Source organism: Hesperophylax consimilis, chromosome 25 (assembly GCF_061612785.1).
Source record: "Hesperophylax consimilis isolate HC1 chromosome 25, BYU_Hcon_1.0, whole genome shotgun sequence".
Classification (NCBI taxonomy): domain Eukaryota; kingdom Metazoa; phylum Arthropoda; class Insecta; order Trichoptera; family Limnephilidae; genus Hesperophylax; species Hesperophylax consimilis.
The window spans coordinates 14,168,412-14,192,956 of record NC_142860.1 but is presented as its reverse complement, the minus strand read 5'-3'; the positions used below and the strand labels follow the sequence as shown (position 1 = coordinate 14,192,956).

The 24,545-nt window shown below is 35.1% G+C and overlaps 1 protein-coding gene across 1 annotated transcript in view; it reads left to right on the top strand.

Moving 5' to 3' along the window:
* The first annotated feature begins 1,761 nt into the window (after positions 1-1,761).
* Positions 1,762-24,545, top strand: part of LOC149411561 (uncharacterized) — a 93,949-nt gene continuing 71,165 nt past the window's right edge. Inside the window, exons 1-16 of the mRNA XM_089646679.1 lie at positions 1,762-1,960; positions 2,735-2,876; positions 3,934-4,055; positions 5,086-5,309; positions 6,980-7,114; positions 9,512-9,642; positions 10,410-10,605; positions 11,337-11,521; positions 13,390-13,599; positions 14,753-14,843; positions 15,227-15,364; positions 16,044-17,101; positions 17,398-17,594; positions 20,677-20,796; positions 21,586-21,880; positions 23,645-23,819. Coding sequence (XP_089502805.1) covers positions 1,896-1,960; positions 2,735-2,876; positions 3,934-4,055; positions 5,086-5,309; positions 6,980-7,114; positions 9,512-9,642; positions 10,410-10,605; positions 11,337-11,521; positions 13,390-13,599; positions 14,753-14,843; positions 15,227-15,364; positions 16,044-17,101; positions 17,398-17,594; positions 20,677-20,796; positions 21,586-21,880; positions 23,645-23,819 — 3,484 coding nt within the window. The 5' untranslated portion in view covers positions 1,762-1,895. The remainder of the gene's footprint in view (positions 1,961-2,734; positions 2,877-3,933; positions 4,056-5,085; positions 5,310-6,979; positions 7,115-9,511; positions 9,643-10,409; positions 10,606-11,336; positions 11,522-13,389; positions 13,600-14,752; positions 14,844-15,226; positions 15,365-16,043; positions 17,102-17,397; positions 17,595-20,676; positions 20,797-21,585; positions 21,881-23,644; positions 23,820-24,545) is intronic.

Below are 24,545 nucleotides of genomic sequence, written 5' to 3'. Positions count from 1 at the left end.
TTTTTAGAAACCTGTTTTATTTAGATGTTTGCATAAAATGGGTGGTAGGTAGAGCTCAAAAATTTATTGAACATAAATTGCCCTTCGTTTACTGTGCAGCTTTGCCAAAACAATTCATTATTTAATGCACAAAATCAGAAGGTATTTTTTAACATGAATACCGCACAAGAGTCTCAACTACTCCCAATGTCTGGAGCCAGAGGGGCTATGGGTATGTTCTAAGGGTGAAAATAGTGGAGAGAGAAGATCGATGGGATGAGGACGGTGGTGAAGTACCTGGCTTTTTGGATCTGGTCACCAAACATGGCTAATGCCATTTCAATGCTGAGTGTTGGTCTTTCACCAGGCCGATATAAAGAGTATCTTATACTCTGGGATAAATAATACTAAAACAAGTAAAGTACTGTGACTAATAAACTCTTTTCAAAGGTAGGTAATGGTTATCGACTAAGCCGATAGAACATTTTGAAACTGGCAACAGCTCGTCCAAATACTGGAATATTAGGTAGACTTTTTTCAGTTTTTCATGGTTGCTGAATTCAAAAAACCATGAGAATAATGCTTCCATAATTGCTGTTCACAGATTTTCCTGTTCATATCGTTAATTATTAACAGAAAAAAAATAAGAAAACAAATTGAAAATGTTTTCAACAGGCCGTAAGTAAATTTATCACTGTCAAGGTTTTATCTATCTATTTATATATGAAGAGAGTGCCTGTGCCACGTAGCGGGCAGGTGGAAAGGCGGCCGCGTGGATTGGATTTTTCATATAAAAATATTTGTATAGAGTCGTTTTCGTAGAAAATCATCTCAAAATAAATCCATGAACCTAAAAAGTCCCACACGGAGCTGTTCGAAAACAATTTGAAGCCGCGGGGTGAGGGGGAAGATGTATGAAAAATGCCAATACCTAATTACATTTTTTAATCACGTCCCATTCCTTGTCTCCTCGAATACTCGAAAAATCTTGATCCGTTATAACTGCATTAAGAAGATAAAAATAATAACAATATAAAATCGCACTAATGCTCTGTCCAGGGATTTTTAGGCGTATATACATAAATAAACCACACACCTAATTTTTGAAGAATTTAAAGTAATAAAATTTAATGATCTTGTCCAAAAAACCATAATAACTCATATAATAAAAGAAAAACAAAATCACAGCTTTTTAACTGAAAGTCGTACTGGTCAAAAACATATATTTCCAACACAAAAATGTAACACCACTTTTGCTCAACATCATTACATATGATTACATATATCTAGGGAAAAAATACTTCAACAGCCTACCCGAAAATATCAGAACAATAAAAAACGATAAACACCTACTAAAAGCAATTAAAAAGAAGTTCAATGTAAAAGTACCAAAATGATGAAACTATCTTTTTAATTAATTATTAATTTTTAATCTTCATAATTACAAATACTATATTCTTCATCTTGATGCTCACCACTTTTCTAGACACAAGCGCAAGCTTCTATAGAAGAAGAACATTAAAAATTCAAAAGCAGTGAAAACTAATTGTATGAATTATTTTAGTTGACATTATTGATTATACTCTGTAAATTGATTAATTATTTAATAAAACAAGATTTTTTTTTTAGAGATTGTTGAAATTTTGCACTTTTGACCACCAAAACAAGAGAATCGCAGGTACATAAATATTTTGCGTAGGTAGGCAGTAATTAATTTAGAAACTGGCAACTCCCCATATCTAATTTTGACAGTTGCCAAATAAAAAATAAATCCCATTCCCAAATGTCAGAATTCTTCTATGGCCCATAATCCATGTTTTGTGTTTGATGCACCATTTTACAGGGAAAAATGATGCAAAATACTCCAAATACTTCTGCAACTGGAAAAAAACAAAATAGAGATTGAATTTAAAAAGATGTCTGCCTTTGAGAAGGCAGAGAAAGCTATCGATTTCCTCAAACATATTCACGATGACAACAAGTACGTAACGACGCATTTTCTTTATCAAAATCGCTATTTATCCTTAATTTAAAGCTATGGCGAGCATTAAAATAGCATGATAACATGTTTCAAATTAAAATAAATGTTTTTTTTTGATATTTTTCTAAACTTTCAGCCCACAAAAAATTATTACTAATTTGCTTTGCTTAATTTCGCAATTGATCCAGTACCTTAATCTTTGACGTATATTTTTTCGTATAACAATAATAATGTAATTATTTTTGAATTTGTTAGTAATTTATTTAAACTCTTCCCTTGAATTATTCCCGCTTATTTGAACCAGTGATTTGCATTGTGTACTGACTATCTTTGTATGATAGCATGAGGCATGAGCATAGTTTGATAGTCACTGAAACCCAAAAAACCATGTAACTTATAATATATAAAATAAACAATGAATAAGGAAAAAAATATTTTAAGGTAACTCCTAATGTATAGAGGTCATCAGAAAATATGAATAATAATACAGCAGTTCTTGTATAAAATGTGTCACCCCAAGAGTCAGAATAATGGACGAGTTTGTTTGAGACGATGTATGAATGTGAGTGAAACAAGAAGTGTGTACCAAGACAGAGTTGTCTCTCTGCCCACCCTTGCAGAGAAATGGCATGATGATTAGCTAATTAGTTAGTGTATAAAAAGTAAAAACAGCCGTGGTCCCATTATAGATCCTTGTGGAACTCTATAACACAAGGTTTACAACCAATTTTGCCATTCAGTAATTTTGTATTGATTGTATTGTGATGTGCCCAGGCTCGGGGATATCCGGCACCATGCCTCAATGCTGGGGCACTACATGGGATCCATCGGCAACCACCCCTCCATGGTGGAGAAGCTCTCTCAACTGCTTCCGCAGACCATACCTGTCCTGCTGAACCTGTGCAGCCATCAGCGGGTAAGTACTACACCTGATGCTATAGGCCATATGGTCGTTTTGCTGTCTCCCATGCTTTACCTTATTCCTTTGACTTTTTCTTAGTTCCTTTAGTGAAGTTCACCAGAGATGTAATTCGGTGTTTGATGAGTTTTTCTGCTTCCACTATGTGTCTCTCCAGCAGTGGCTGTGTGTAGTTTTTTAATTTCAGGTATAAATAAATTCTTCGACTTTCTGACATCATCTTTAAGAAATATAACGGTCAATATGTCAGAGGCCTGGAGGGTTAATAATACTGAAAATAAAGACACAAAAAACTCAGTAACAAAAAAGCAACGCACTGTTTGAATCCAAACAAATTTTGGTCTAAATTGTCAGTTGGGAAAATGTCAGTTGAACAAGGTTCAGAGGAACGTTAGAACCTTGTCATAATAAATTTAAAAAAAAGTTGAATCTTTGGCACATTACTTACTCTACAGAACTACTTCAAAATTATTTTTGATGTAGATATAAGCTAAAGAAACGCTTTCCCATTGAAAGGTCATTTGGTGCAAAATGTCAGTTAGAACCTTGTCAATCCATAGTGACGATTTTTTTACTGGGTTACTAGCCGATTACTAGTCGATATATTTTAAAGGTTTTAAATAATACTAAAATATTTCCATGTAAGAAAATACTAAAGGATTTCCGTTTATCGTTTTTTTTTATATTGGTTTGCCCTCTGACCTAGAAAAAGCTGTTGATATTGGAGGGAGACTATAATGAATACTATTACAAACTCAGAATAATTTCTACAGCCTGCTAAATAAGCCATCAGAGCTCATTGTTATCTAAAAATGAATAGGTGTTTCTTCATCCTCTTCACATTTTCCACATCTATTGGTGTTTTTAACTCCCAACAATTGCATGTCCATATTTGCTGAGGTGGCAGTGTCCTGTTAATAGTTTAACTATGTAGTCAAATTGAGTAGTTTGCACTTTGAACTGTCTCATTTTGGGTGCTTCCTTCCCTTACTGCTTGTGCTGTAATTGGCCAGTCTGTAACTTCTTAATTTTTATTATCCATTTATAATTTCAGGCAGAGTTTCGGCTTGTCGGAGATGAGACTCTCAACCGTGTGGTGGTCGGGGGAACCCCCTTCCACGCCTCCAAGATACACCTCAACATGCACCACAATCTTATCGTCAGTAAAAATCCCAGGTTAATTTATTTTACTTTTTAATGAATTATAAAAATACTTGTAATTGTGGATGGCTGGACAAAAACGAGCCTCTCAGAGATGCCTGCTCTAATTGTGCCTACATAAGAAGCTGTTTGAAGATCACAACTGAGAATTAAAACATGAGTGATTTTGTTTAGTAAAAAGAGTTAAAGTTAATATAGGATTAGGATTAAGAGGCAAAGGACGGGAATATATAGGAATTGAACTTCTAGTTTGAGTTTTGTTGATTATTGAGTTTTTTTTTATGTCGCGTAAAGTCTAGTTAAAAATGTCAATATGGTAATAATTTAAGTTAAATGAATGTGTGGATCTGTAGATAAATGAGTTTTGTTTGGAATTGGTCTCACAATGAGGGAGATTAAAAGTAGGCGACTGTCTGCTGTTGTGATTGGGAACATGGAATAATAGGCGTTGAAGAAGATCAGGACTATCGATTAAATTATGTGTAATTTTAAATAACATTACCGAATCTGCTATATTTCTTCAACGTCTGTATATTGAAAAACTTTGCAGAGTCTTCATTACTAATATGAGATCGAAAAGAGCGGAAATTAAGGTACCTTAAAAATCTATTTTGAACACTTTCCATTCTATTTTTATGTATTGCATAGCCTGGGTTCCACAGTTGTGATGCGTACTATGCTATGGTGTTCACGTGTTTTAGTTAAAGTATGTTATTTATGTGTATTAACGGCCCCCGTGGTCGAGGCGTAAGGCTCTCGACTAGCAAGTCAAAGATTGCGGGTTAATTTGTTTTCATTTTTAAAGTACAAACAACTTTTAAAATATAGTGTAAAAGTCCACTAGGGCGTGTAATAAGTAAATAAATATTATTAATTTAAAGAATATATTATGTAATATTACAAACTGATTTTAAATTATATGCAAAGTAAATTGTATTTTGTACCCTCTGTATTGATCCTAACTGAAACATTTTGTTTCATTATATGTGCTGGTGTATTCTCTGCGGAATTGTTTCATTAAAATATAATTAATTTCCTTACTAAGATGGCTAAAAGCGGTCCTATCACGCATATGCTTGGGCCGTGGCTGGCTGCGTGCTGGGGGTGGACGCGGCCGCCTGTTTGCCACGGCCACCATCCTGCGGCTGCGTGAGGTGCTGGACATGCCGGCCGCCAAGGGGGACGCCATGCTTATGGAGTGTCTCGAAGCTAACCTGCCACGCATCATGAAGGCTCTGTCGCCCTTTGCGACATTGGACGAGATGCTAAGTTAGTATTTTTGATTTTTATTTATTTTGATTAACTAACATAGCTAATAGATCGCTGCATAATTATGTGTCAGCACACCCCTTGCTTCATTCACACTCATACTTAATCTTCATTTTTCTAACCTTAACATGACCCGACTCAAGTATAAATATATAGTAATACAAGAGTATTCTTATTCAAAACAACCGTCACCACAGAATCTCTCACATAAATTTAATATTCCAATAACTGGTTTAACACCCAGTGGCGGCTCTTCTTAGAAGGTCATTTTGGCAATTTAAACTACCCAATTATGAATTTAGTTTTTATTTGAGCAGATTCATACGTTTTTTCGATTCGTTCCAGTGCCATCTAGCGTCCAAATGAGAAGTTATTGCATGGGTCAGTTTAAATTTTATCCAATTTAAACCAATCTCCTTTCTTTCTCTTTGCTGTAGAGACAAAGGAGGTAAACACTATCATGTCTGATGTATGCTTAGTATCATACAAAATTTATTTTTAAGGTGTTTTCGGACATGACCGCGGTGAGATAGAGATATCTACGACCTAGGATTATTAAGGTATTAGAGGGAGATGTAAAAAAATGTCAGTCGAAAGTTTTTTGTGTGATAAACGATAGCCATCTTGAACTTGAATATTCGAATTTGAATTGAATGTTTGCGAAATTGTCATTGTTCATGTAATTTGCATATAATAATTTAAAATGTCAAATTCTGTGGATATCGTATTGAAAGAAATCGCAAACAATTCATTGAATCATGACAAACTGAATCATAATTACTGGTAAATTAATTACATACATTGGAGTTTTTATGAATTATCAATATGCATTAGCAATATGTACTAACATTTCATATTATTTTTTATTCGATTGACCTTCCACTTCTGTACTCTTAGGGGGTATTTCACTATGTCGGGCTAAATATCTGACTAGCTATCCGTTGGCTGGCTTTAAAGATCAGAATAACTTCGTTATTCAACGGCGACCGTTTCACCATTGTTTCGAGCTTCCGGATAGATAACACTCATAGATAACAATAGTCTGGCAACATCGCAAAATGTTTGCAGTTACTCCATCTACTGCCACGGCTGTCATGCGTCACAGTCCGCACACCGCAAAGTGTGCATTTTTTTGGTTATGTTATGTTGATTATCAGGTCATTTTAGATAGATTCGTGTTGAATTAATACATTGTTTCTTATTTTGAACACAATCAAGTAATTCAGGATGGATCATACAAGCATTCAAATTCATTCAACAAAATTCGACTCAATTCTCAGCTGTCAAACTCGGAATGTTTTGACGCCATCTTTGATTCGAGGAATAGCGCCGTGAAGTTCGAGCACTGATTAGTCAAATCGAATTTTAACCCGAGCGTTAGCGTTATTCAGATATAGTGAAAACGAAAAAATGACTAATCCGCGGATTAGTGCTTAGTCAGAACATAATCAGAGATAGTGAAATACCCCCTTAGAGATGCCTCTGTTAACACCTATGATTAACCCTTTGAATGACAAGAATTCAACAGTGCCAAAAGTCAGGTGCCAAATACACAGTATGTTTTATATATATCATTGTATTTATTATATATTGTACTCGTACTTGGCATTCAAAGGGTTAGTGTAGTTTATACTAAATTTGTTATATTATTATTGTCTTATTTTTGTCAGGTTTGCTGACCGGTTTCATGGGTCACATGGAATCCCAGTTGCCCCCTATCAGACGCAGCGCTGCTAGTTGTGTAGCAGAACTGTGTCAATACCACCAGAAGAAGTTCATAATGCATGTGGTTAATGCTGCCATAGGTAAGTCAGGCTTGCTAGCCAGTTTCATGGATCACATGGAATCCTAGTTGCCCCCTATCAGACGCAGCATCGCTAGCTGTGTAGCTGAACTGTGTCAACACCACCAGAAGAAGTTCATAATGCTTGTGGTTAACCTTTTACCCGCGGCTGACACACACATATGTGATTTGGAAAGTCAAGCCCACAGCGTGGCTGACGCATACGTATGCGTTGAACGGCACCCGAAATTCAAATCAAAATTTTACAGAATGTATGGGTCAGTAAATGATACTCAACCCAGGTTTAAAATGTGGCTGATTTTCTTTATTCCATTGACAGATTTTGAAATATTTAAGAAGGAGTTTAATGTCAAACGCTTCCGCCATTGATCCAATATCTAAAGCTCAGAAACTTATAATAATAAAGATTATCGTAAAACTACCAATAACAAGCAGCTCGGATGAAATCTTTAGGAAAATCTGTGTTATGGACATTAGGCAACTTTATGCCGAAAACATACTAGCATACCTCTTAAAACACAAAACTACTTTTGACAATATCCAAACTGCTCGTGATACTAGAACCAAAGGACATAATCTCTTACAAATCCCTTTCGCTAAAACAACTTTTGGCCAGAGAAATTATATTATTAGATATTTTGCAACAAGGCTATATAATGCTCTCCCACTAGCCATTAGACTGAATGAATTTTTTTCGAAATATAAAACAGACATCAAGTCTTGGATCATCAGCCAAGACAGATCCAAGATCGAAAATTTTATAAAAATCCCCTCATAAGTATGTACTAGATGCCGATTAACCAATTTATCATTTATTATTATTATTTATTATTTTTTTATTATTTTCAGATTGTCATTTAATATAATGTTATGAAATATTATATGTATCATGTATCAAATAATATGTAAACATTAATTTATATACTCAATACGTCTGTCTCGACACAGGTTTATCCTAGTGAAACAGACATCGAAAAAAAAACTGTAAAAAACTTATTGTTAAAAAAAAACCATAAATAAAAAATTTCAAAATCAAGCGGCGCACGGTGGTTCTCTGAGCTGATTTGTTGAGCAGTGTGCATTGTGTAATTTTGCCACTGGTAACTCTTATCAGAGGAACATCAGAAATTTTTTATGATGATATGCTATTTTGTAATGTAGTGATAAAATTCCTGGGTGCCCTGTGGTTGCAGGAGATCAGAATATGCAAAATACGAATTATTCAATTCATTTCAGTTTATCATTTAAAAAAAAATGACTTTCAAAATTGTTCATTTTTATGCGTTTTTAAATGAATCTATCAATCCATTTAAATTATTTTTTTAAATGTTTGTTTGTTCAAAATGTTAAATCTCGGAAAGTTCTTCACTGATTGCTCTGAACTTTTGACACAACGTCGCATTCGAATACGCGTGTGTTTTTATATACCTGTATTATATAGATGTCACCTGTATCCTGTATGTAGGTAAAAAATGCTCTTATGAAAAATAGCACCATCTGTTGGACAAACATATTTTTTTTTTTTAAACAGCACCATCTGTTAGACATAAAATTAACACGCGCTATTGTTTCTCTATCTGCACAGATAGACTGAGCCACAGCAACGAGTGGCGGGGTACAGCAACTACATAAATATAAACAGTGGGAATCAACTATACTAGTAGTAACAGAGCTTTATTGATGCTAAATATTTATTTATTTCACGCCTATAAAGGCTTTTACATACATGTATATAAAAAATATTTACAAAATTATACATGAAAATAGTGCAGGCGACTATTTAAAACAATTGCAGAAAAATAAATATAAAGTCAAAATATCACTGAACTTGATCTACACAGCATGTAGGCACAAAACATAAAAAATCCAAAATATTTTTTTCTGTTTCAGTTGACAAAATTATTATGTTTTAGTCAAATCAAATTAAATACCTTTATTAAAATATTCCAGTACTTGATGAAAAAAACTTCAATAGGGTATGCTTATATATTGAAATTGATGTACTAAATATATCAACAACATCGTAGTATTTGTTTCCTAGCTGTTGAATCCGTCGCATAGGAGTGTGATATTGGGACGTTGATACAGAATTGCTATACGTGATATGTGAATTGATTCTGTTGAACAACAAGATTGCTCTCTCCACCGGCAATTTACAACCATTGGCAAGTTAGTCCTGCAGGCCAGGAGATTCAGAGAACAGTCTTTTCTGCATGATAGCTAATTTTACAAACCGTACACGAATCAGTCTGAAGAAATGTGTACATCCCTCCTGACCCGTAGATGGTTCATTCCGAGTATGCCCAAAAGAAAGTTGACTAAAAAGGTTCCAAATAAGTTTCATTCTGACTGTAACTAGAGCATTATGTTAATTTGACTTTAACCCTGTTTGTTTCAGATGTTCTGACGAATGAGTCTGCTAGTCAACACGCGGTACTTGGCTGGTTCGGGGCCATGAGGGCACTATTCAACAGTAATCCTCTGTCTGGATTGTCACAAGAAATTATACCAGTTGAAAAGTGCATGCAGGTAATAACTATATTGTTAAAAAAATCTTATGATATTGCAGTTATGGAATTAACACTCCCTTAGTAATATTATGAATTAATGTCAACAGTATCACCAAAAAATCATCACAATCGATATTTCATGAAGACATGTATTTAAGGCTCCAAGCCGAAAGAGAGGGACCAATCAAAAACTTCTAGGAAAGTGAAAATATATACTTATAATACTTCAAACCAAATTTGAGTTCATTGAACCAGATTTTCTGTAATGATTATGTTTGATGTAACAATGATACAAACACCTTTTTCTATTTAATTTAACTTTTCTCTGTTTTACAATTTGACTTGAATTAACCTGACTTATTTTGTCGTTACTTAAAATAACCTAACAAAGAAAGGATAGATCTTATTTTGATTGTTTTATTGGCATTCCAGAGCACTGCATTATGCCATTTGAATTCTTTATTCTCTGATAATAATAGCCCAATAGTGTGAATAATAATTCCCAACCAGACCTTGTGGGTTCAATTCCTCTGTTGGCCAAGTCCTCCATCATAGCATTAGCTGCATCTTTCGCTTATAATGATGGTAGTAGAAAATTTTAAAATATTTTCAGGTTATTTGTAACTCAGTGATGTTTGTTTTTCTATAAAATGAATAATAAAAAAGGACAATTTGAATATAGTGCTGTTTTGTGATTAAATCACCCTTTTCGAATAATCAATTTTCATCCTTTCATTTTTATAAGTTGCTGGCTGATTAATGAAATAAATTTTTATTTCTTTCCAGATTTACTGCATGTGCCTCCAATATCTGGAGAAGTCCAGCGACCACAACGTCCAGAATGCCGCCATGGAGTGCCTGAACGTTTTGCTGAGCGAGCCCGCTCCTGGCTTCCGGGCTGCTCTCTTGGATCCCAGTGGCCCTGCCAGCCTTATGGCCGCCGCTAACGAGAAGCAGAAGAAGAAATGGCATGGCTCTTTGAGTAAGATATAGTGATAGATTGCTCTGAACTTCTTGGAACGAATTCAATTTAACTCTAAACAAGAAGCTTTTGTTCGCCGCGCTTCACACATTTTTAACACTTCATACAGTGAATTCGACTTACTCAACTCAGGGCCTCACAACTTCAAAACTAAAATCAATAAATATCATTCACACAATACGTATTACTCTATAAAGACTAGATCTATCCCCTCCCTCCCATCTCCATTGGTTAAACTTTGCAACTTTTTTGTGTGATATTTATTTATTTATTTAATATCAACGGTATAAATATACCATAAACAATGATAACATGTCACAGTTAAAATCTTTAAACAATATGTAGTTAACTCTGTTGAACAACCAAAATGGCATATTTGTCGAACTACCGATATTGTAGAAATCTACAATATCAAGATTATTATTGCTAATCAAAGTCAAGGCTTAGAAATATTCCTACCGTCTTCTAATAAGGACATTGGCCTTCTGGCTGTCCTCCAGCTTGAATTATAATCTACGACAACAAAAGGAGCTACAGTGTTTTTTCATCCTGAAGTTTTTATGAAAGCACCATTACATTCCAGGAGTCACAACATTTGGTAATCAACTATTCCTTGTAAGTATTCCTTGCCCACTAAAACATGGTAGTAGAAATTACAACTCACACTTGATAAAAGAGCAATTCCATGCCGATACTTTGGCATTATTTCAACCATTTATAATTGTTCCCAGGTTCCGTGAGCATGATGCAGCCCATGCTCTCCAAGACCTCGTCCTCGGTGAATCTGTTTGAACCTGAGGAGTCGCTGCTCAGCGAAACCTCGGACTTTCCCACCTTCCACGGCCACCTCATGTTCTCCAGCATGTCTTCCCGGCAGCAGACCCCCTACAGGAGCATGGAGGATCTCAGCACCAGGGTATCTGTACTGTATTATATTATTAACTTCTTGGGTCTTTTTGTGGAACACTGGCAGTAGTAGAGTATTCTTGTGTACTTTACGGCATAAGCTGATACGGACTTGTAAAAGTAATTTTATCTTCATTTGTATTACAGTAGAACCTCGTTAATTCGAAATCCACGGGATATCAAAAATCAAATTTCGAATTAACGAATTCCCACGTAATTCGAAATTTATGAAAAAAAAAAAATACGCTGAAAATCGATTTTCTCGGCCGCCACTTCAAATCCGGGTGGTATTTTAGCTGTAAATTCGTATTAATACCAATTATTTCTTTATTTTCGCGGCCGATTACCGTAGCGGCGGGCCCTTTAAATTCAGATATTCGAAATAAATTCTTGAAAATACGATATATTTACGCGTAAATCGAAATTTCGCGGCCGAGTTTCGTCGCGGCCGACCCTTTAAATTCAGATATTTGGTGTAAACTCGTAAAACCACGACATATATCCGAGTAAAACGTATTTTCTCAGCCCTTCAAACTCGGATATTCAAAATAAATTTGAAAAAATACGACATTCCAGTGTAAATCGATTCAGATTTACAAAATAATAATAGTAATTAGGTCGCTGTATAACCACGTAAAAATACATTTTTCGGCGTTTTACCGCCACGGTTGACTTTTAGATTCAGATTTACGAAATATTATGATTTATTTTCGCAAAAATCAAATTTTTTCGAATTACACGAACAAATTTTCGTGCGCGGACAAAAAAAAAAAAAAATTCTGGCTATTTTTTGGCGAAAATTTCGAATTACGCGTTTTTTCGAATTATCGGGGTTCGAATTAACAGGGTTCTACTGTACTTAACCTTTCCTTATCTGCGATGTGTATTTACTACACATTGCTTCTAATAACTTTAATAACTCTATAAATATAATAAATTCCTGGTTCAGATTTTAGGTATTCCTCCGTTATACATTTATGCACTGAATTAAAAAATAATATTTTACATAGTTTTCAAATTTAATTAAAAATCAGAGATTTTTGTTAAAAATCGGGAACAAATACACCAATACAATCAACCGTTTGATACTAATACGCGAAGAGTGTGCGATGATATGACACGCTATTGATGTCCCGCTTTAATTCGCTATGCGGAAACATGAGACATCCACACGTCTGCAGTTGTATTTTGATTTAGACCATCGATACCTACGACCGCACAGTTGTGTTTGTGCCAGCCGCCAGCCGCTAGCCAGTCGACCGCGAACCGTCGTTAGATGTGGACGCCTCGCATGTTTCTTCTAGCATCTGCCGATGATTTTTTCATGATTTCAGCAATTAAATTACAATTATTATCACTTTTGATATAAAATATAATAAACATAATCGATTAGCTATGAATATTCATATTTTTCCGATATTAAATTGTTTATTTTGAGATGTGTATTGACTACTCATCACCAGACACATTAGCACAGTAAAGGAAAGGTTAAGCAGTGCTAGAAAGTGGCAACACCACGATTTGTATTTTAATTTAAAAGTTAAAAATTGCAAATATCCTCTATTTTTTAAATCAAAATATTGATATTTTTATTGCAAGTGTCTGTTTGTATTATTATTTTCTCACAATCTTTCATCTGCTTTCAAAAACAGTATTTAATTTTTGGATATATAAAATCAGCAAATCTAATAATGTCACATTCCTATTTCACCTACATATAAATAAAAACATCAGAAAATTGGTATTTTACTATGGTAAGTAGTGACATCACTCACTAAAAAGTTGTAATATTTTTTTTCCATTTTTGCACTAAAATGAATGCTCACTAAGACAGCAGATTTCGGATCTTTCTCAAACAATTAAATTTAATTTGACTAGGAGATGAACACCCCAGACTCGCCCGGCGGTTCCATGATGAGCGAGTCGACCCGGCCCGAGATGACCCCGGAGCAGTTCACGTCCTATGTCAACGAGAAGTTCTCCGACGCCCTCCGCGCCGACAGGGAGCCAGACATGCCGGACAACCAGAATAGCAATGACGAGCTGGACGACTTGCAATCCATCAAGTTTAATATTCATCAGTTTAAGGTATGCTTTATTGTTGTAGTACAGGTGTGGTATAGGTCTCTCAATCAGAGTCGAGGCAAGTGTATATTTTTCTGGTTTATGGACTTTACTGGAAACACTTGGAGCGTATTTTAACTTTTTTATTTTGAATCACAAAACATGCTTTTTATAATATCAACGTTGACAATAACAATTTATTGATAACGGGCCCGACCCTTGTACAAATAAACACTGTTTACTGTAATAAATTTCTGAAGGAAAGAACACTTTTTGACTGGTAACAGTCCCTTTATAGGTTAAAATACTAAACCATTGACAGATTCAGAAATACACAATGAAAATTAAAATACACACTGAATTCGCCAACATAACACATACAACCACACACAGACACACACGCACACGTACACACACACAAACACTCACACACACCTCTCTCCTTCCCCAGCACACTAATTAATTTAACTTAAAAATGTAACATAACCGTAAATGTATAATATACCTCCTATGTATATATGTCAGCGACATGTCATTGGTACCAATTATTATACTAACTTTTATAACTTTGTAACTATTGTCATGTATGTAATTATGTACTGTTTGTTTCTGCAATAAACAAAAATAAATAAATAAATAAATAAAAAGAAGCAACTGTTTATCGACAGGGTTAGAGCTCTAGAACGTTAGTGCAGATTCACACCATTTCTAATAATCAATTATACAAACAATCCATAGATGGCGACTGTATCCAGAATTATTAAGAACTTATCATTTACAAAATTAAACAGCAAGCATAGTACTCACAAGAACAGCTTGTGTACATCGTGTTTCGTTGCTGACTGTTTTTTTTTGTAGCTTTTTACACATTTCTATGATATAGTTCTGAATAAATTTACATGGAAGCAAAAATATGTGTTTTAGGATTAATATTGAAGTGATATTAAATGTATTTAAAGTGATATGGAAGATTTGAAGAGAACGGTTGACTAATGTTACATCATGGATACGAGAAGATTAAAACTGTAGTTAATATATTCTATGTATACACTATAAAGACTTTTTCATAGTGTGACATTTCATGTTAGATAGGGTTGTTTGAAACTCGATCCCAATTTGATGACCATGAAATAATCTCAACTTCATCTAATTAATTTTTGATTAATTTGTTTTCCAGGCAAATATTGGCACCTTCTTTGATTCCGATATTCCGTTAAAATACTGTTCCCGATTACTAGTGAGCCGCTTTCTGCTTGCAGGTTATTCAGGTACATTATTAATTTATTAACTTATTTGTAAGGAGAGGATATGCATAGCTCCTGTAAGCACTCCCTTTGTGCTATCTTTCAAATTTCATCTTATTCCATTCAGAGTAGCCCAGTCCCTTGAACCTTGGCGTACTTGAGAGGGGTCACTACGGTCCCCCACATGTCACGGAGGGATTGTGTCTCTTAATATTCCATTTACTCTTTTTAGTAACACTCCCATTTTTGTTTATACCTACCGTTTTAACCAGATCGCCCACTGATTGGTACCTTCTCTTCACAGCTTGTTTTTAATCTTGGGTTGCAGACCTTAGGTCTTGCTATGTTTCGTTAGTGCATCTGTGGACACATTTGAAATTGTATCTCGTATTTAATTATTTTTTCAGGTCAGTCATTATCGGACAGATCTGTAAGAGTGTCAGTCAAAGCCTTGGCTATCTCTTGCTTGTCTTCAATAGTCAACATGTATCCGGATTGCCTGGCTATGTATTTGGATAAGGAAGTGGACGCACATAATTTATCTGGTAAGTTCTATTTAAAATTAATTGATTACTTATACACTCAAGCATGTCTATATAGATAAAAATGTCAATGTTCATTTGTTCAAAATGTTAAATTTCCGAAAGTTTTTCACTAATTGCTTTGAAATTTTTACATAAAGTTGCATTCGAATAAGCCTTTGTTTTGTATACTTATATTATAAAGATGTCACCTGTGACAGGTAAAAACATGCTTTTTTTTAAACAACAGAGCCATCTGTTGGACTTAAAAGGAAAACATGCTATTGTTTCTCTATCTGCACGGACAGACAGAGTCACAGCAACGCATGGCGGGGTACAGATGGTTTAAAATAAACACGCTCCACGTATGTACAAGTTAGGGCAATTTTGGTAACTAACAGAATTCACGCATTTATAAATTAAATGATTTTTTTATAAAACCTAAAAATGTGGGATGGATAGTGAAGTATAGGTGGATTCATTTTGCTTTTCACTACAGCAGGCAGTTTATATGAATAAAGGAGAGTATCAGAAAGATTATGTTAAAGAGAAAAGGAAACAAGGACATTTTAGAAATAAATTTAGATGAGAGTTAGGCATTTTGTTTTTAATGCTGGGTACAATGCTTTTTATATGTTCGCTTACTTTTATATGAGAATTGCCCTTATACTTATTAAAACACTGTACATATTTAACTCCACAGGAAACTCTGAATTCAGCAATCTTTCTCACAATGAAATGCTCAATGATTTTGTCCTGGAAAGAAATGTTTGTTACCAGGAATCGATGACCGACTCCTTTGGCCAAGAACTTCTCAGCAAAAGCATTGATCTGATGAGTCAACTCAGTAACCCTGGCAGCAACAACTCGGGAATTAGTCAAAAAATGTCCTCTTCAGCTAGAAGAGAGAAATTCAAGGCAATCGTACAAGAAAGTGTCGATAATAGCTCATTAGCTGGAGTGCCAAGTAATGTGCTTGACAGTAAGCAACACAGTCAAGGGCAAAATGCTAACGCAATGGCAGCTAGTTATATGAGTGGAGATTCAACTAACTTACAAATGACGAATAGTAACTTCACGATGGGTAGCAATATGACAACTTCACGCGATCAACAATCTACTGATTATTTAATGACTACGAGTGTTGATCCTTTAACATCGAGCCTCGAATTAGAAATGAAGTTCGATTACTTCGGCGAATCGTCGAACAGCTTAGACGACGATAAAATGAACAACATGGAACAGAAATTTGAAAATATGTTTTTGAGACACGACGGAAATACTGTCGTCGAACGACAGATATCAAACGAATCGAAAGGCTCGACAAAAAGTGATGAAATAGACGAGGCGAAACTATGCAATAAAGATGTGGCTGTCCGAAAGCATTCTTCTGAAAAGAGCGTTATGAATCAGGAGACGATTTTAGAAACAGTTGAAGAAAATTCTAGAATTGACGATGAATCGTCGCATTCAGAACCAGTTCAAAGAAACCCAAAGAAATTATGTCGTACTGATCAACCTTTGGATAATTCTAACGAAATGGATGCAGGACCTCAACATATTTCTGAAATTATATTTTTGATGAAGGATCACTCTGATCCACAGATCAGAGGCCTAATTCGAGTTTGCGTCGGAGTGTTTTTGAATTCCGTCATTCATTCGGCTTCTGGAGACTACAATAAGTGGAGTTTATTCAGCACTTTGCCTAAAGATATTGCAGACAAAATGCACTTGGCCAATTTGATGAAAATAATTCTGGTGGTTGGTAATTTTTAAATTTATACGTACTTTGAAATCGTTACAAAACAAGGATTAGTTGACTCTCTGGATAAGAAGGTTGATCATCGGTCAACTGGAGGATCTGGGTTAGAGTCCCAGTTGTGACCATTACCTTGTAATTTTCTGTGTTTGTTTGATATTTTCATTGAGAGTTGTTGAAATTCTTTCTTCTTGATATGGTTTTTGTAATGATTTAAAATTTTTGTGTAGTTTATTAATGTTTTTATGTTTAGTTAATTTACTTTTTAAAATTAAAACTAATTGTTAATATGTTTCAGGGTCTCTCAGATGACATACACTCCTGTGTAAACAACTCCCTCACAGCTATTGGTAGATGTATAGATACTATATCTATAAGCAATCAGATTGCCGTGATTCCTTCCATACTGAATTCATTACGTGCCGTGGAAAATAATGCATACTGGTTGTGCAAAGTTAATCTGTGTAAATTGTATGAAAAACTGCCATATCTGAGGTTTGTGATTTTTAAATAACTTTAGCGGTTTGCGAAGTGTTGTACCGACATTACTCGGTCCCAGGTAAATGTATTAACTGTACATCAACACTCCTAACAATGAAAAAGTAAAAGAAATGCTTCACTTTGGTATATTTTACCATTCATCTCACATTATTTTTCCTGAGCAGGTTTATTGCCGTTTTTTTCCTTGAAGGCCTTGAAGAGGCTCGGATTATAGGAGGGCGGAAAAACAGATGCCGGTAGCTCGTTCCACATACGAGCCGACTTACACAAAAACGAGTCGTAAAAACGGCCCGTTCTCATGAAGTCAACGTCAACCGTGAACGGGTGTTCAGTTCGTGTCCGTCGAGTTTCGCGCACGTGCACCGGTGCATCAGGAATCAATGCTGCTAGGGACTTGGAGCAGGCTCCATTGAAATACCTGTAGAACAGACACAGCATGCCTACATTGCGTCTATGCATTAGAGAAGGCAATCAGTCTGTTAACAACGGATTGTCAATCAGACGGATCGCTCTCCTTTGCACAGATTCAAGCAGGTTTATCAAGTATTTTGGGGCACCAGCCCAAAGGTGGCTCCCAAATTCAATAGTTGGGCGGACTTGAGACTTGTACAGGGTCAGCAGCTGGTCACTGTTGAAGAATCTCCTAGCCCTGTACAAGACGCCCAACTTTTTGGAGGCCTGATTGATCTATTACATAGTTCTCAAATTAAATGCATTTACAATAATACAGTAGAACCTCGTTAATTCGAAATCCACGGGACATCAAAAATCAAATTTCGAATTAACGAATTCCCACGTAATTCGAAATTTTATGAAAAAAAAAAAAAAAAAAATATGCCTAAAATCGATTTTTTCGGCCGCCTCTTCAAATCCGGGTGGTATTTTAGTTGTAAATTCGTATTGATACCAATTATTTCTTTATTTTCGCGGCCGATTACCGTGGCGGCGGGCCCTTTAAATTCAGATATTCGCAATAAATTCGTAAAAATGCAATATATTTACGCGTAAATCGAGATTTCGCTGCCGATTTCGGTCGCGGCCTACCCTTTAAATTGAGATATTCGTAAAAATACGATATATTTCCGCGTAAATCGAGATTTCGCGGTAATTTTCCATCGCAGCCGGCCCTTTATTTCAAATATCTGAATATTTGAAATAAAATTTCCGCGTAAAACGAGAATTCGCGGCCGTATTCCGTCGCGGCCAGCTCTTTAAATTCAGATATTCAAAATAAATTCGCAAAAATACGATATATTTCCGTGTAAATCGAGAATGCGCGGCCGATTTCCGTCGCGGCTGACCCTTTAAATTTGATGTAAATTCGTAAAAATGTAAAAAATGTATGATATTTGATGTAAATTCGTAAAAATATGATATATTTCCGCGTAAATCGAATTTCATCGGCAGTTTTTCGTCGCGGCCGGCCTTTTAAGTTCAGATGTTTGAAGTAAATTCGTAAAAATATGTCATATTTCGGCGTGAATCGAAATTTTTCGACCGATTTCCGTCGTGCCGTATTTTTTAACTCGGATATTCGAAGTAAAGTTAATAAAAATACGATATATTTCCACGTAAATGGAAATTTCGCGTCAGATTTCCGTCGCGGCGGGCCCTTTAAAATTCAGATATTCGAAATAAATTCGTAAAAATACGATATATTTACGCGTAAATCGAGATTTCGCGGCCGATTTCCGTCGCAGCGGGCCATTTAAATTTAAATATTCTATATAAATTCGTAAATATACAATATTTACGCGTAAATCGAAATTTCGCGGCCGAGTTTCGTCGCGGCCGACCCTTTAAATTCGGATATTTGGTGTAAACTCGTAAAACTACGACATATATCCGCGTAAAACGTATTTTCTCGGCCCTTCAAACTCGGATATTCGAAATAAATTTGAAAAAGTAAGACATTCCAGTGTAAATCGATTCAGATTTACAATATAATAATGCTTATTAGGACGATGTATAACCACGTAAAAATACATTTTTCAGCGTTTTACCGCCACGGCTGACTTTTAGATTCAGATTTACGAAATATTATGATTTATTTTCGCAAAAATAAAATTTTTTCGAATTACACGAACAAATTTTCGTGCGCGGACAAAAATAAATTTCGAATTACGAATTAACGAATTTCGAATTAAAAAAATCTTTGTATGAAAAAATTTTTCTGCGGAAATTTTTTTGGCGAAAATTTCGAATTACGCGTTTTTTCGAATTATCGGGGTTCGAATTAACGGGGTTCTACTGTATTTAAAAAGTAATACAGACATACAAATTAACTTCACATAGAAGATCCTGAGGATTCCTTCGGGGTCAGTGCCATCTTTGAGGATGCTTGGTGGAAGTTTTTTTTAAGGAAAAGGAATGAATCTAGGTCTTAGTCTAAACTAATCACAAAGCCGAGTGCTGAAAGGACCAATGATGCTAATTCTTTGGAGTACCTTCTGTTGAAATACCATTATAACAAGCTCAGTATTATCATCTTAAGTCAATGTTCTAGAGGCTGCAAACTGTCCGTTAAGAAAGAAAATCTCACTACGATTAGTACAGACTAATGCAGACCCATGAAAAATCATGGGATATTATAATTGTAAGATTTGTGAAGCTGAAAGTATTCATAAAAAAAAAATATTTGCCTCTGGATCACTGCCTTTTAAAAGAAGAAATTTACCTTTCGAATGTTAGCAAGCTTGAAAAATTATGACACACGTCAAACATTTAAACAAAAGAAATACACATTTCAAATAAAGAATTATTAATTAATAAAATAATTTTGGTACCTACTTTATTGCTTGTCTGATATGATTTATACTTACCAGTTACAATTTAGAAAATTGAAAGTTCATTGAACTTGAATAATTTTACACATTATGCAATCACTTCTCGCATGCACCCATGCACCGACAACCGAAATTAGGAGGTTTTTTTGGTTCTAGAGTTTTTGTTCAGATATTTCAGACCAGAGGTGACTAACCAGATTTTCTGAAAGCTGCAATCTGTCTGTTCAAATAGGCGAAAATATCCATTGGATTATTACAAACAGCTGTATTCACAGTAATTTTATTTCCAGGTTTAGCATTATCGTGGCGGACTGGAATAAGCGCAGTGTGCGTGTACTGGACATCTTGATGAAACTTCTGAGTGACCAAGATCAGAGAGTTAGGAAAGCAGCCACTGAAACTATCACCAGGTTTAATATATTATTTTCTGTAATATTACCTAGATATTCCTAAATTTGTTTGATTAACTATTTCTTGTTTACAGTCAATCCTTTAATAAATGAATAATTTTACAGATCAACTCAAAGAAAAAAATTAGAGTTACGGGTATGCAGCTCCTATTATCATTTTACCCTCATGACTCTGGCATATTCTGTCAGAACGTCAGAGTATTTTCGCTTTGCAAAATCAAAATAAATTTAATATTTCTGAACGTATTCGTAAACTAAAAACTGTTCTTGAAAGGCAGTGAAATACTACAAATTTTGTTATTAGAAATAAACATATAATTTTTGAAATATTAAAATCGCCACTGGCTTATACTCAAGCCAAGTTTTGTACACCAACGGGTTGGGTTATCTTACTGTTACACACTCTGTTACTATCCCGCCATTTAGCTTGCTAGAGTTGACCATTTTACCCGTCACCAGGGTACAAAATTGTTGTTTTAAGACATTTCGCTTAGTCCTCTTTGTATTCTAGCAATTGTCGCATGTGTTTCTGGTTGTTTCGTTCTGCCAAATTTTTTGTTTGAATAATTTTACAAAAGTTGGTCCTTTTGCAAGCATAAACATGAGACTTTAATTTTAAACTAGTACAATTTCAAAATTAAAACTTTTTTTTACAAAGTGTCTGTTTTAATTTTAGCATATTATGAATATTTTACTAATCGAACAGTGACCACGATCACTGGATTAGTGAGAGAGTCCCGTATAACTTTGAAAACATTGTTCTATTTTTCAATAATATTTTGTTTTCAGAATTTTACCGGTGATATTTTCACCGCCCCAAGATGTCAACAAGTTGATAACTAACATGGCCAACCTGAGCACGGAATCTCTGCTCTTCACTAAATCCAAAACCGATGTCAACCTTCTGAAAGAATTCACCAACGCTTTTGTGCTTTCGGATTTACCGGGTTCGTTGAAGAACTTGCACACCGACTACGATAATGCCAATATTGTTAGCGGAGGAGAAATGCTTCAGGAGAATTTAAAGACAGTGGTTTCGTCGCTGTATTTTAAGCTGAGCGAATCGAGCTGCAAATTTCTTACCGTGAGTATTAAATTTATTTTATTGTTATAAGTAATTAATTTTGAGATACTCTGATGACCTCTGTGTCAGAGCGGTAAGTTTGTTGGCTCCAAACCTTTCGAAAGGTTTCGTGTTTGAATTTTTAAAAATTAACTATAAACGCCCTTGCTCGGGCCAGTTATAATTGTTGCATATAATTTTTGGTTCTGTTGTTTCCCGCCCGCGTTCCGCGCGTTTACCTACATCAGTCAGTTGTGTTAAAATTATCGCGCCGCATGCAAGGTTCAACCGACCTATCGCTTCCGCATAACCTATCTTGAGGTATTAAAACCACCGCGCCGCGCTGTAAACAGCAAATGTTATACCGCAAAGAACTCCGTGACAAAGTGCATAAAAATAGCAATCTCTAACGCATTGACCATTTCGCAAACCAAATATCACCATTTCCCTTTCCTGACCTCTGTTCCAATACTAACAATTACCCTACCGGTGATTACCGCAGAGCAAAGTGGAAGGTGCCGACAGCTTGGAGATATTGGTAAGTCAAATCAAACAAATTCACAAAATATCGCAAATTACAGTCCATTCACGCCGCAACAGCCCTAATGGGCTTTTACATTATATATATTTTACAAGATTTACTGCATAATACAGTGACAACAGAAGTTTTTAAATTTTTAAATAACACCAATAAAAAAATAACAACAAAACTTTAAAAATGAACGTAATACATGGTACAGTAGAACCCCTTTCAATATTCGAGAACATTTGTTTTATGCGGAAACGAAACGGTTTTACGAATTTACACCAAATATCTGAATTTAAGGGGTCAGCCGCGAGAAATTTCGATTTTCGCGTAAATATATAGTATTTTTACGAATTTAATTCGAATATCTGAATTTAAAGGGTCGACTGGGACGGTAATCGGCCGCAAAATCTCGATTTACACTGAAGTATTTTTACGAATTTACATCGAATATCCGAATTTAAGGGGTCGACTGCAAAGGTAATCGACTGCGAAAATTTGTTTTACTCGGAAATGTATCATATTTGTACGAATTTATGTCGAATATCCTAAATTAAGGGACCGACCATAAGGACTTGGGCCCCGTTTGAGAAGTTTCATTTTTTATTTGTGTGCTTAAGATTTTCAACTGCGAGAACTTGTGGGTCTGGCATCCACGTTTGGGGTTTATTGAGAGGCTCGAGGGGAAAGAGATGAGGAAGAGGGAAGAAAACACGGTTAAAGCCATTTCAAGCAACAGAACTCTGGTTTGTTCACTGCATTTGTTCTGCGAATTCTTTGTGTTTTATTTCAGTCCCCTGTGGTCAAGGGGTAAGGGTCTCTACTACGAATCTGGAGTTTGCAGGTTCAAATTACGGAGTGTGCGAGTAAATTTTACTAAATTAATTTGTGCTGTTTCATAATTAATTCATTTAAAATAATATATAGTATATTTGCGGCATGTTTCAGAGTGCGAGACACTCTCAGTATCTCAGAAGACCACCATTTTGAATTTGACTAGGTGATTAACTTTGACCGAGCTTTTCAATAGTACCTATCTGCCTGAAGAAATTTTGAATAAAGAATTGTCATTGATCAATTGAGAAATTGTAAAATTCATTATTTGAAAATACTATAAAATGGTTTATGATAAGTAGATAATCTTTTGATTTCAGAGGAAATTTGGGTTTTGATTTATTAAATAAGAGAAAATTGGAAACATACTTTTTTGGATGTGAAGTCAACCAGTTCTTCTAAATATCTAGTTTTTTTGTTCACAGCAAGGATGTGTAGAAACGCTCCTAGAGGTCAGTCTCCAATACCCTCCGACCAAGTATCCTGATGCCTACACCCACCTTGGTCTCTTAGAGACCTGTCTGCAGCTGTTGGATAGCAGAACTCTCCCAGTGGCGTGCTGTGAAAAACTCCTTGCACTGGCCACGGAGATATATGCCAGTAAGTAGTGTTCAATGATTTCGATTGATGTGTTCGTTCTACCGGTATTGCAATAGAAGGTGCTCTGAAGAATTAGCGTCATTGATCGCTTTAGATCTGGGTCACAGCAGGAGATGTATCTAACATGTTTAAAACTTTTGTACACGGTTGACGTTTGCCATATTAGAATGAATTCAACTCGTTCTTGTCTTCTATATCTCGGCTCTGGAATGATTAGGTTACTTCTGAAAAAAAATTATCTCAACCTTATATTTATTTTTCTCCCTATCTATTAAAAATCACATAATATTTCCAAACAATCTTAAAATATTCCTAAAACCTAACCTAACCTAACCTAACCAATCAACCATAAAAAATTGGACTACTATTATACGGGCATGTGCCTAGTTTGGTATTACATGAAAATTTTGTAAAAATGTTTGTACAAAACATTTAAATATGATTAAAGAAAAATAAATATGTATGTAAAATCAAATTTACGCCAGCTAAACTCTCCTAAAACCCAACCTAACCAATCTACCTTTAACATTTCTAAAACCTAACCTAACCAATCAACTTTAAAACATTCCTTAAACACTCCTAATTAACTAATCAACTTTAAAACATTACTATAACCTCACCTAACCTAACCAATCGATTTTAAAACATTTCTCAAACCTCACCTAACCTAACCAATCTCCCTTTAAACATTCCTAAAACCTAACCTAATCAATCTTAAAATGTTCC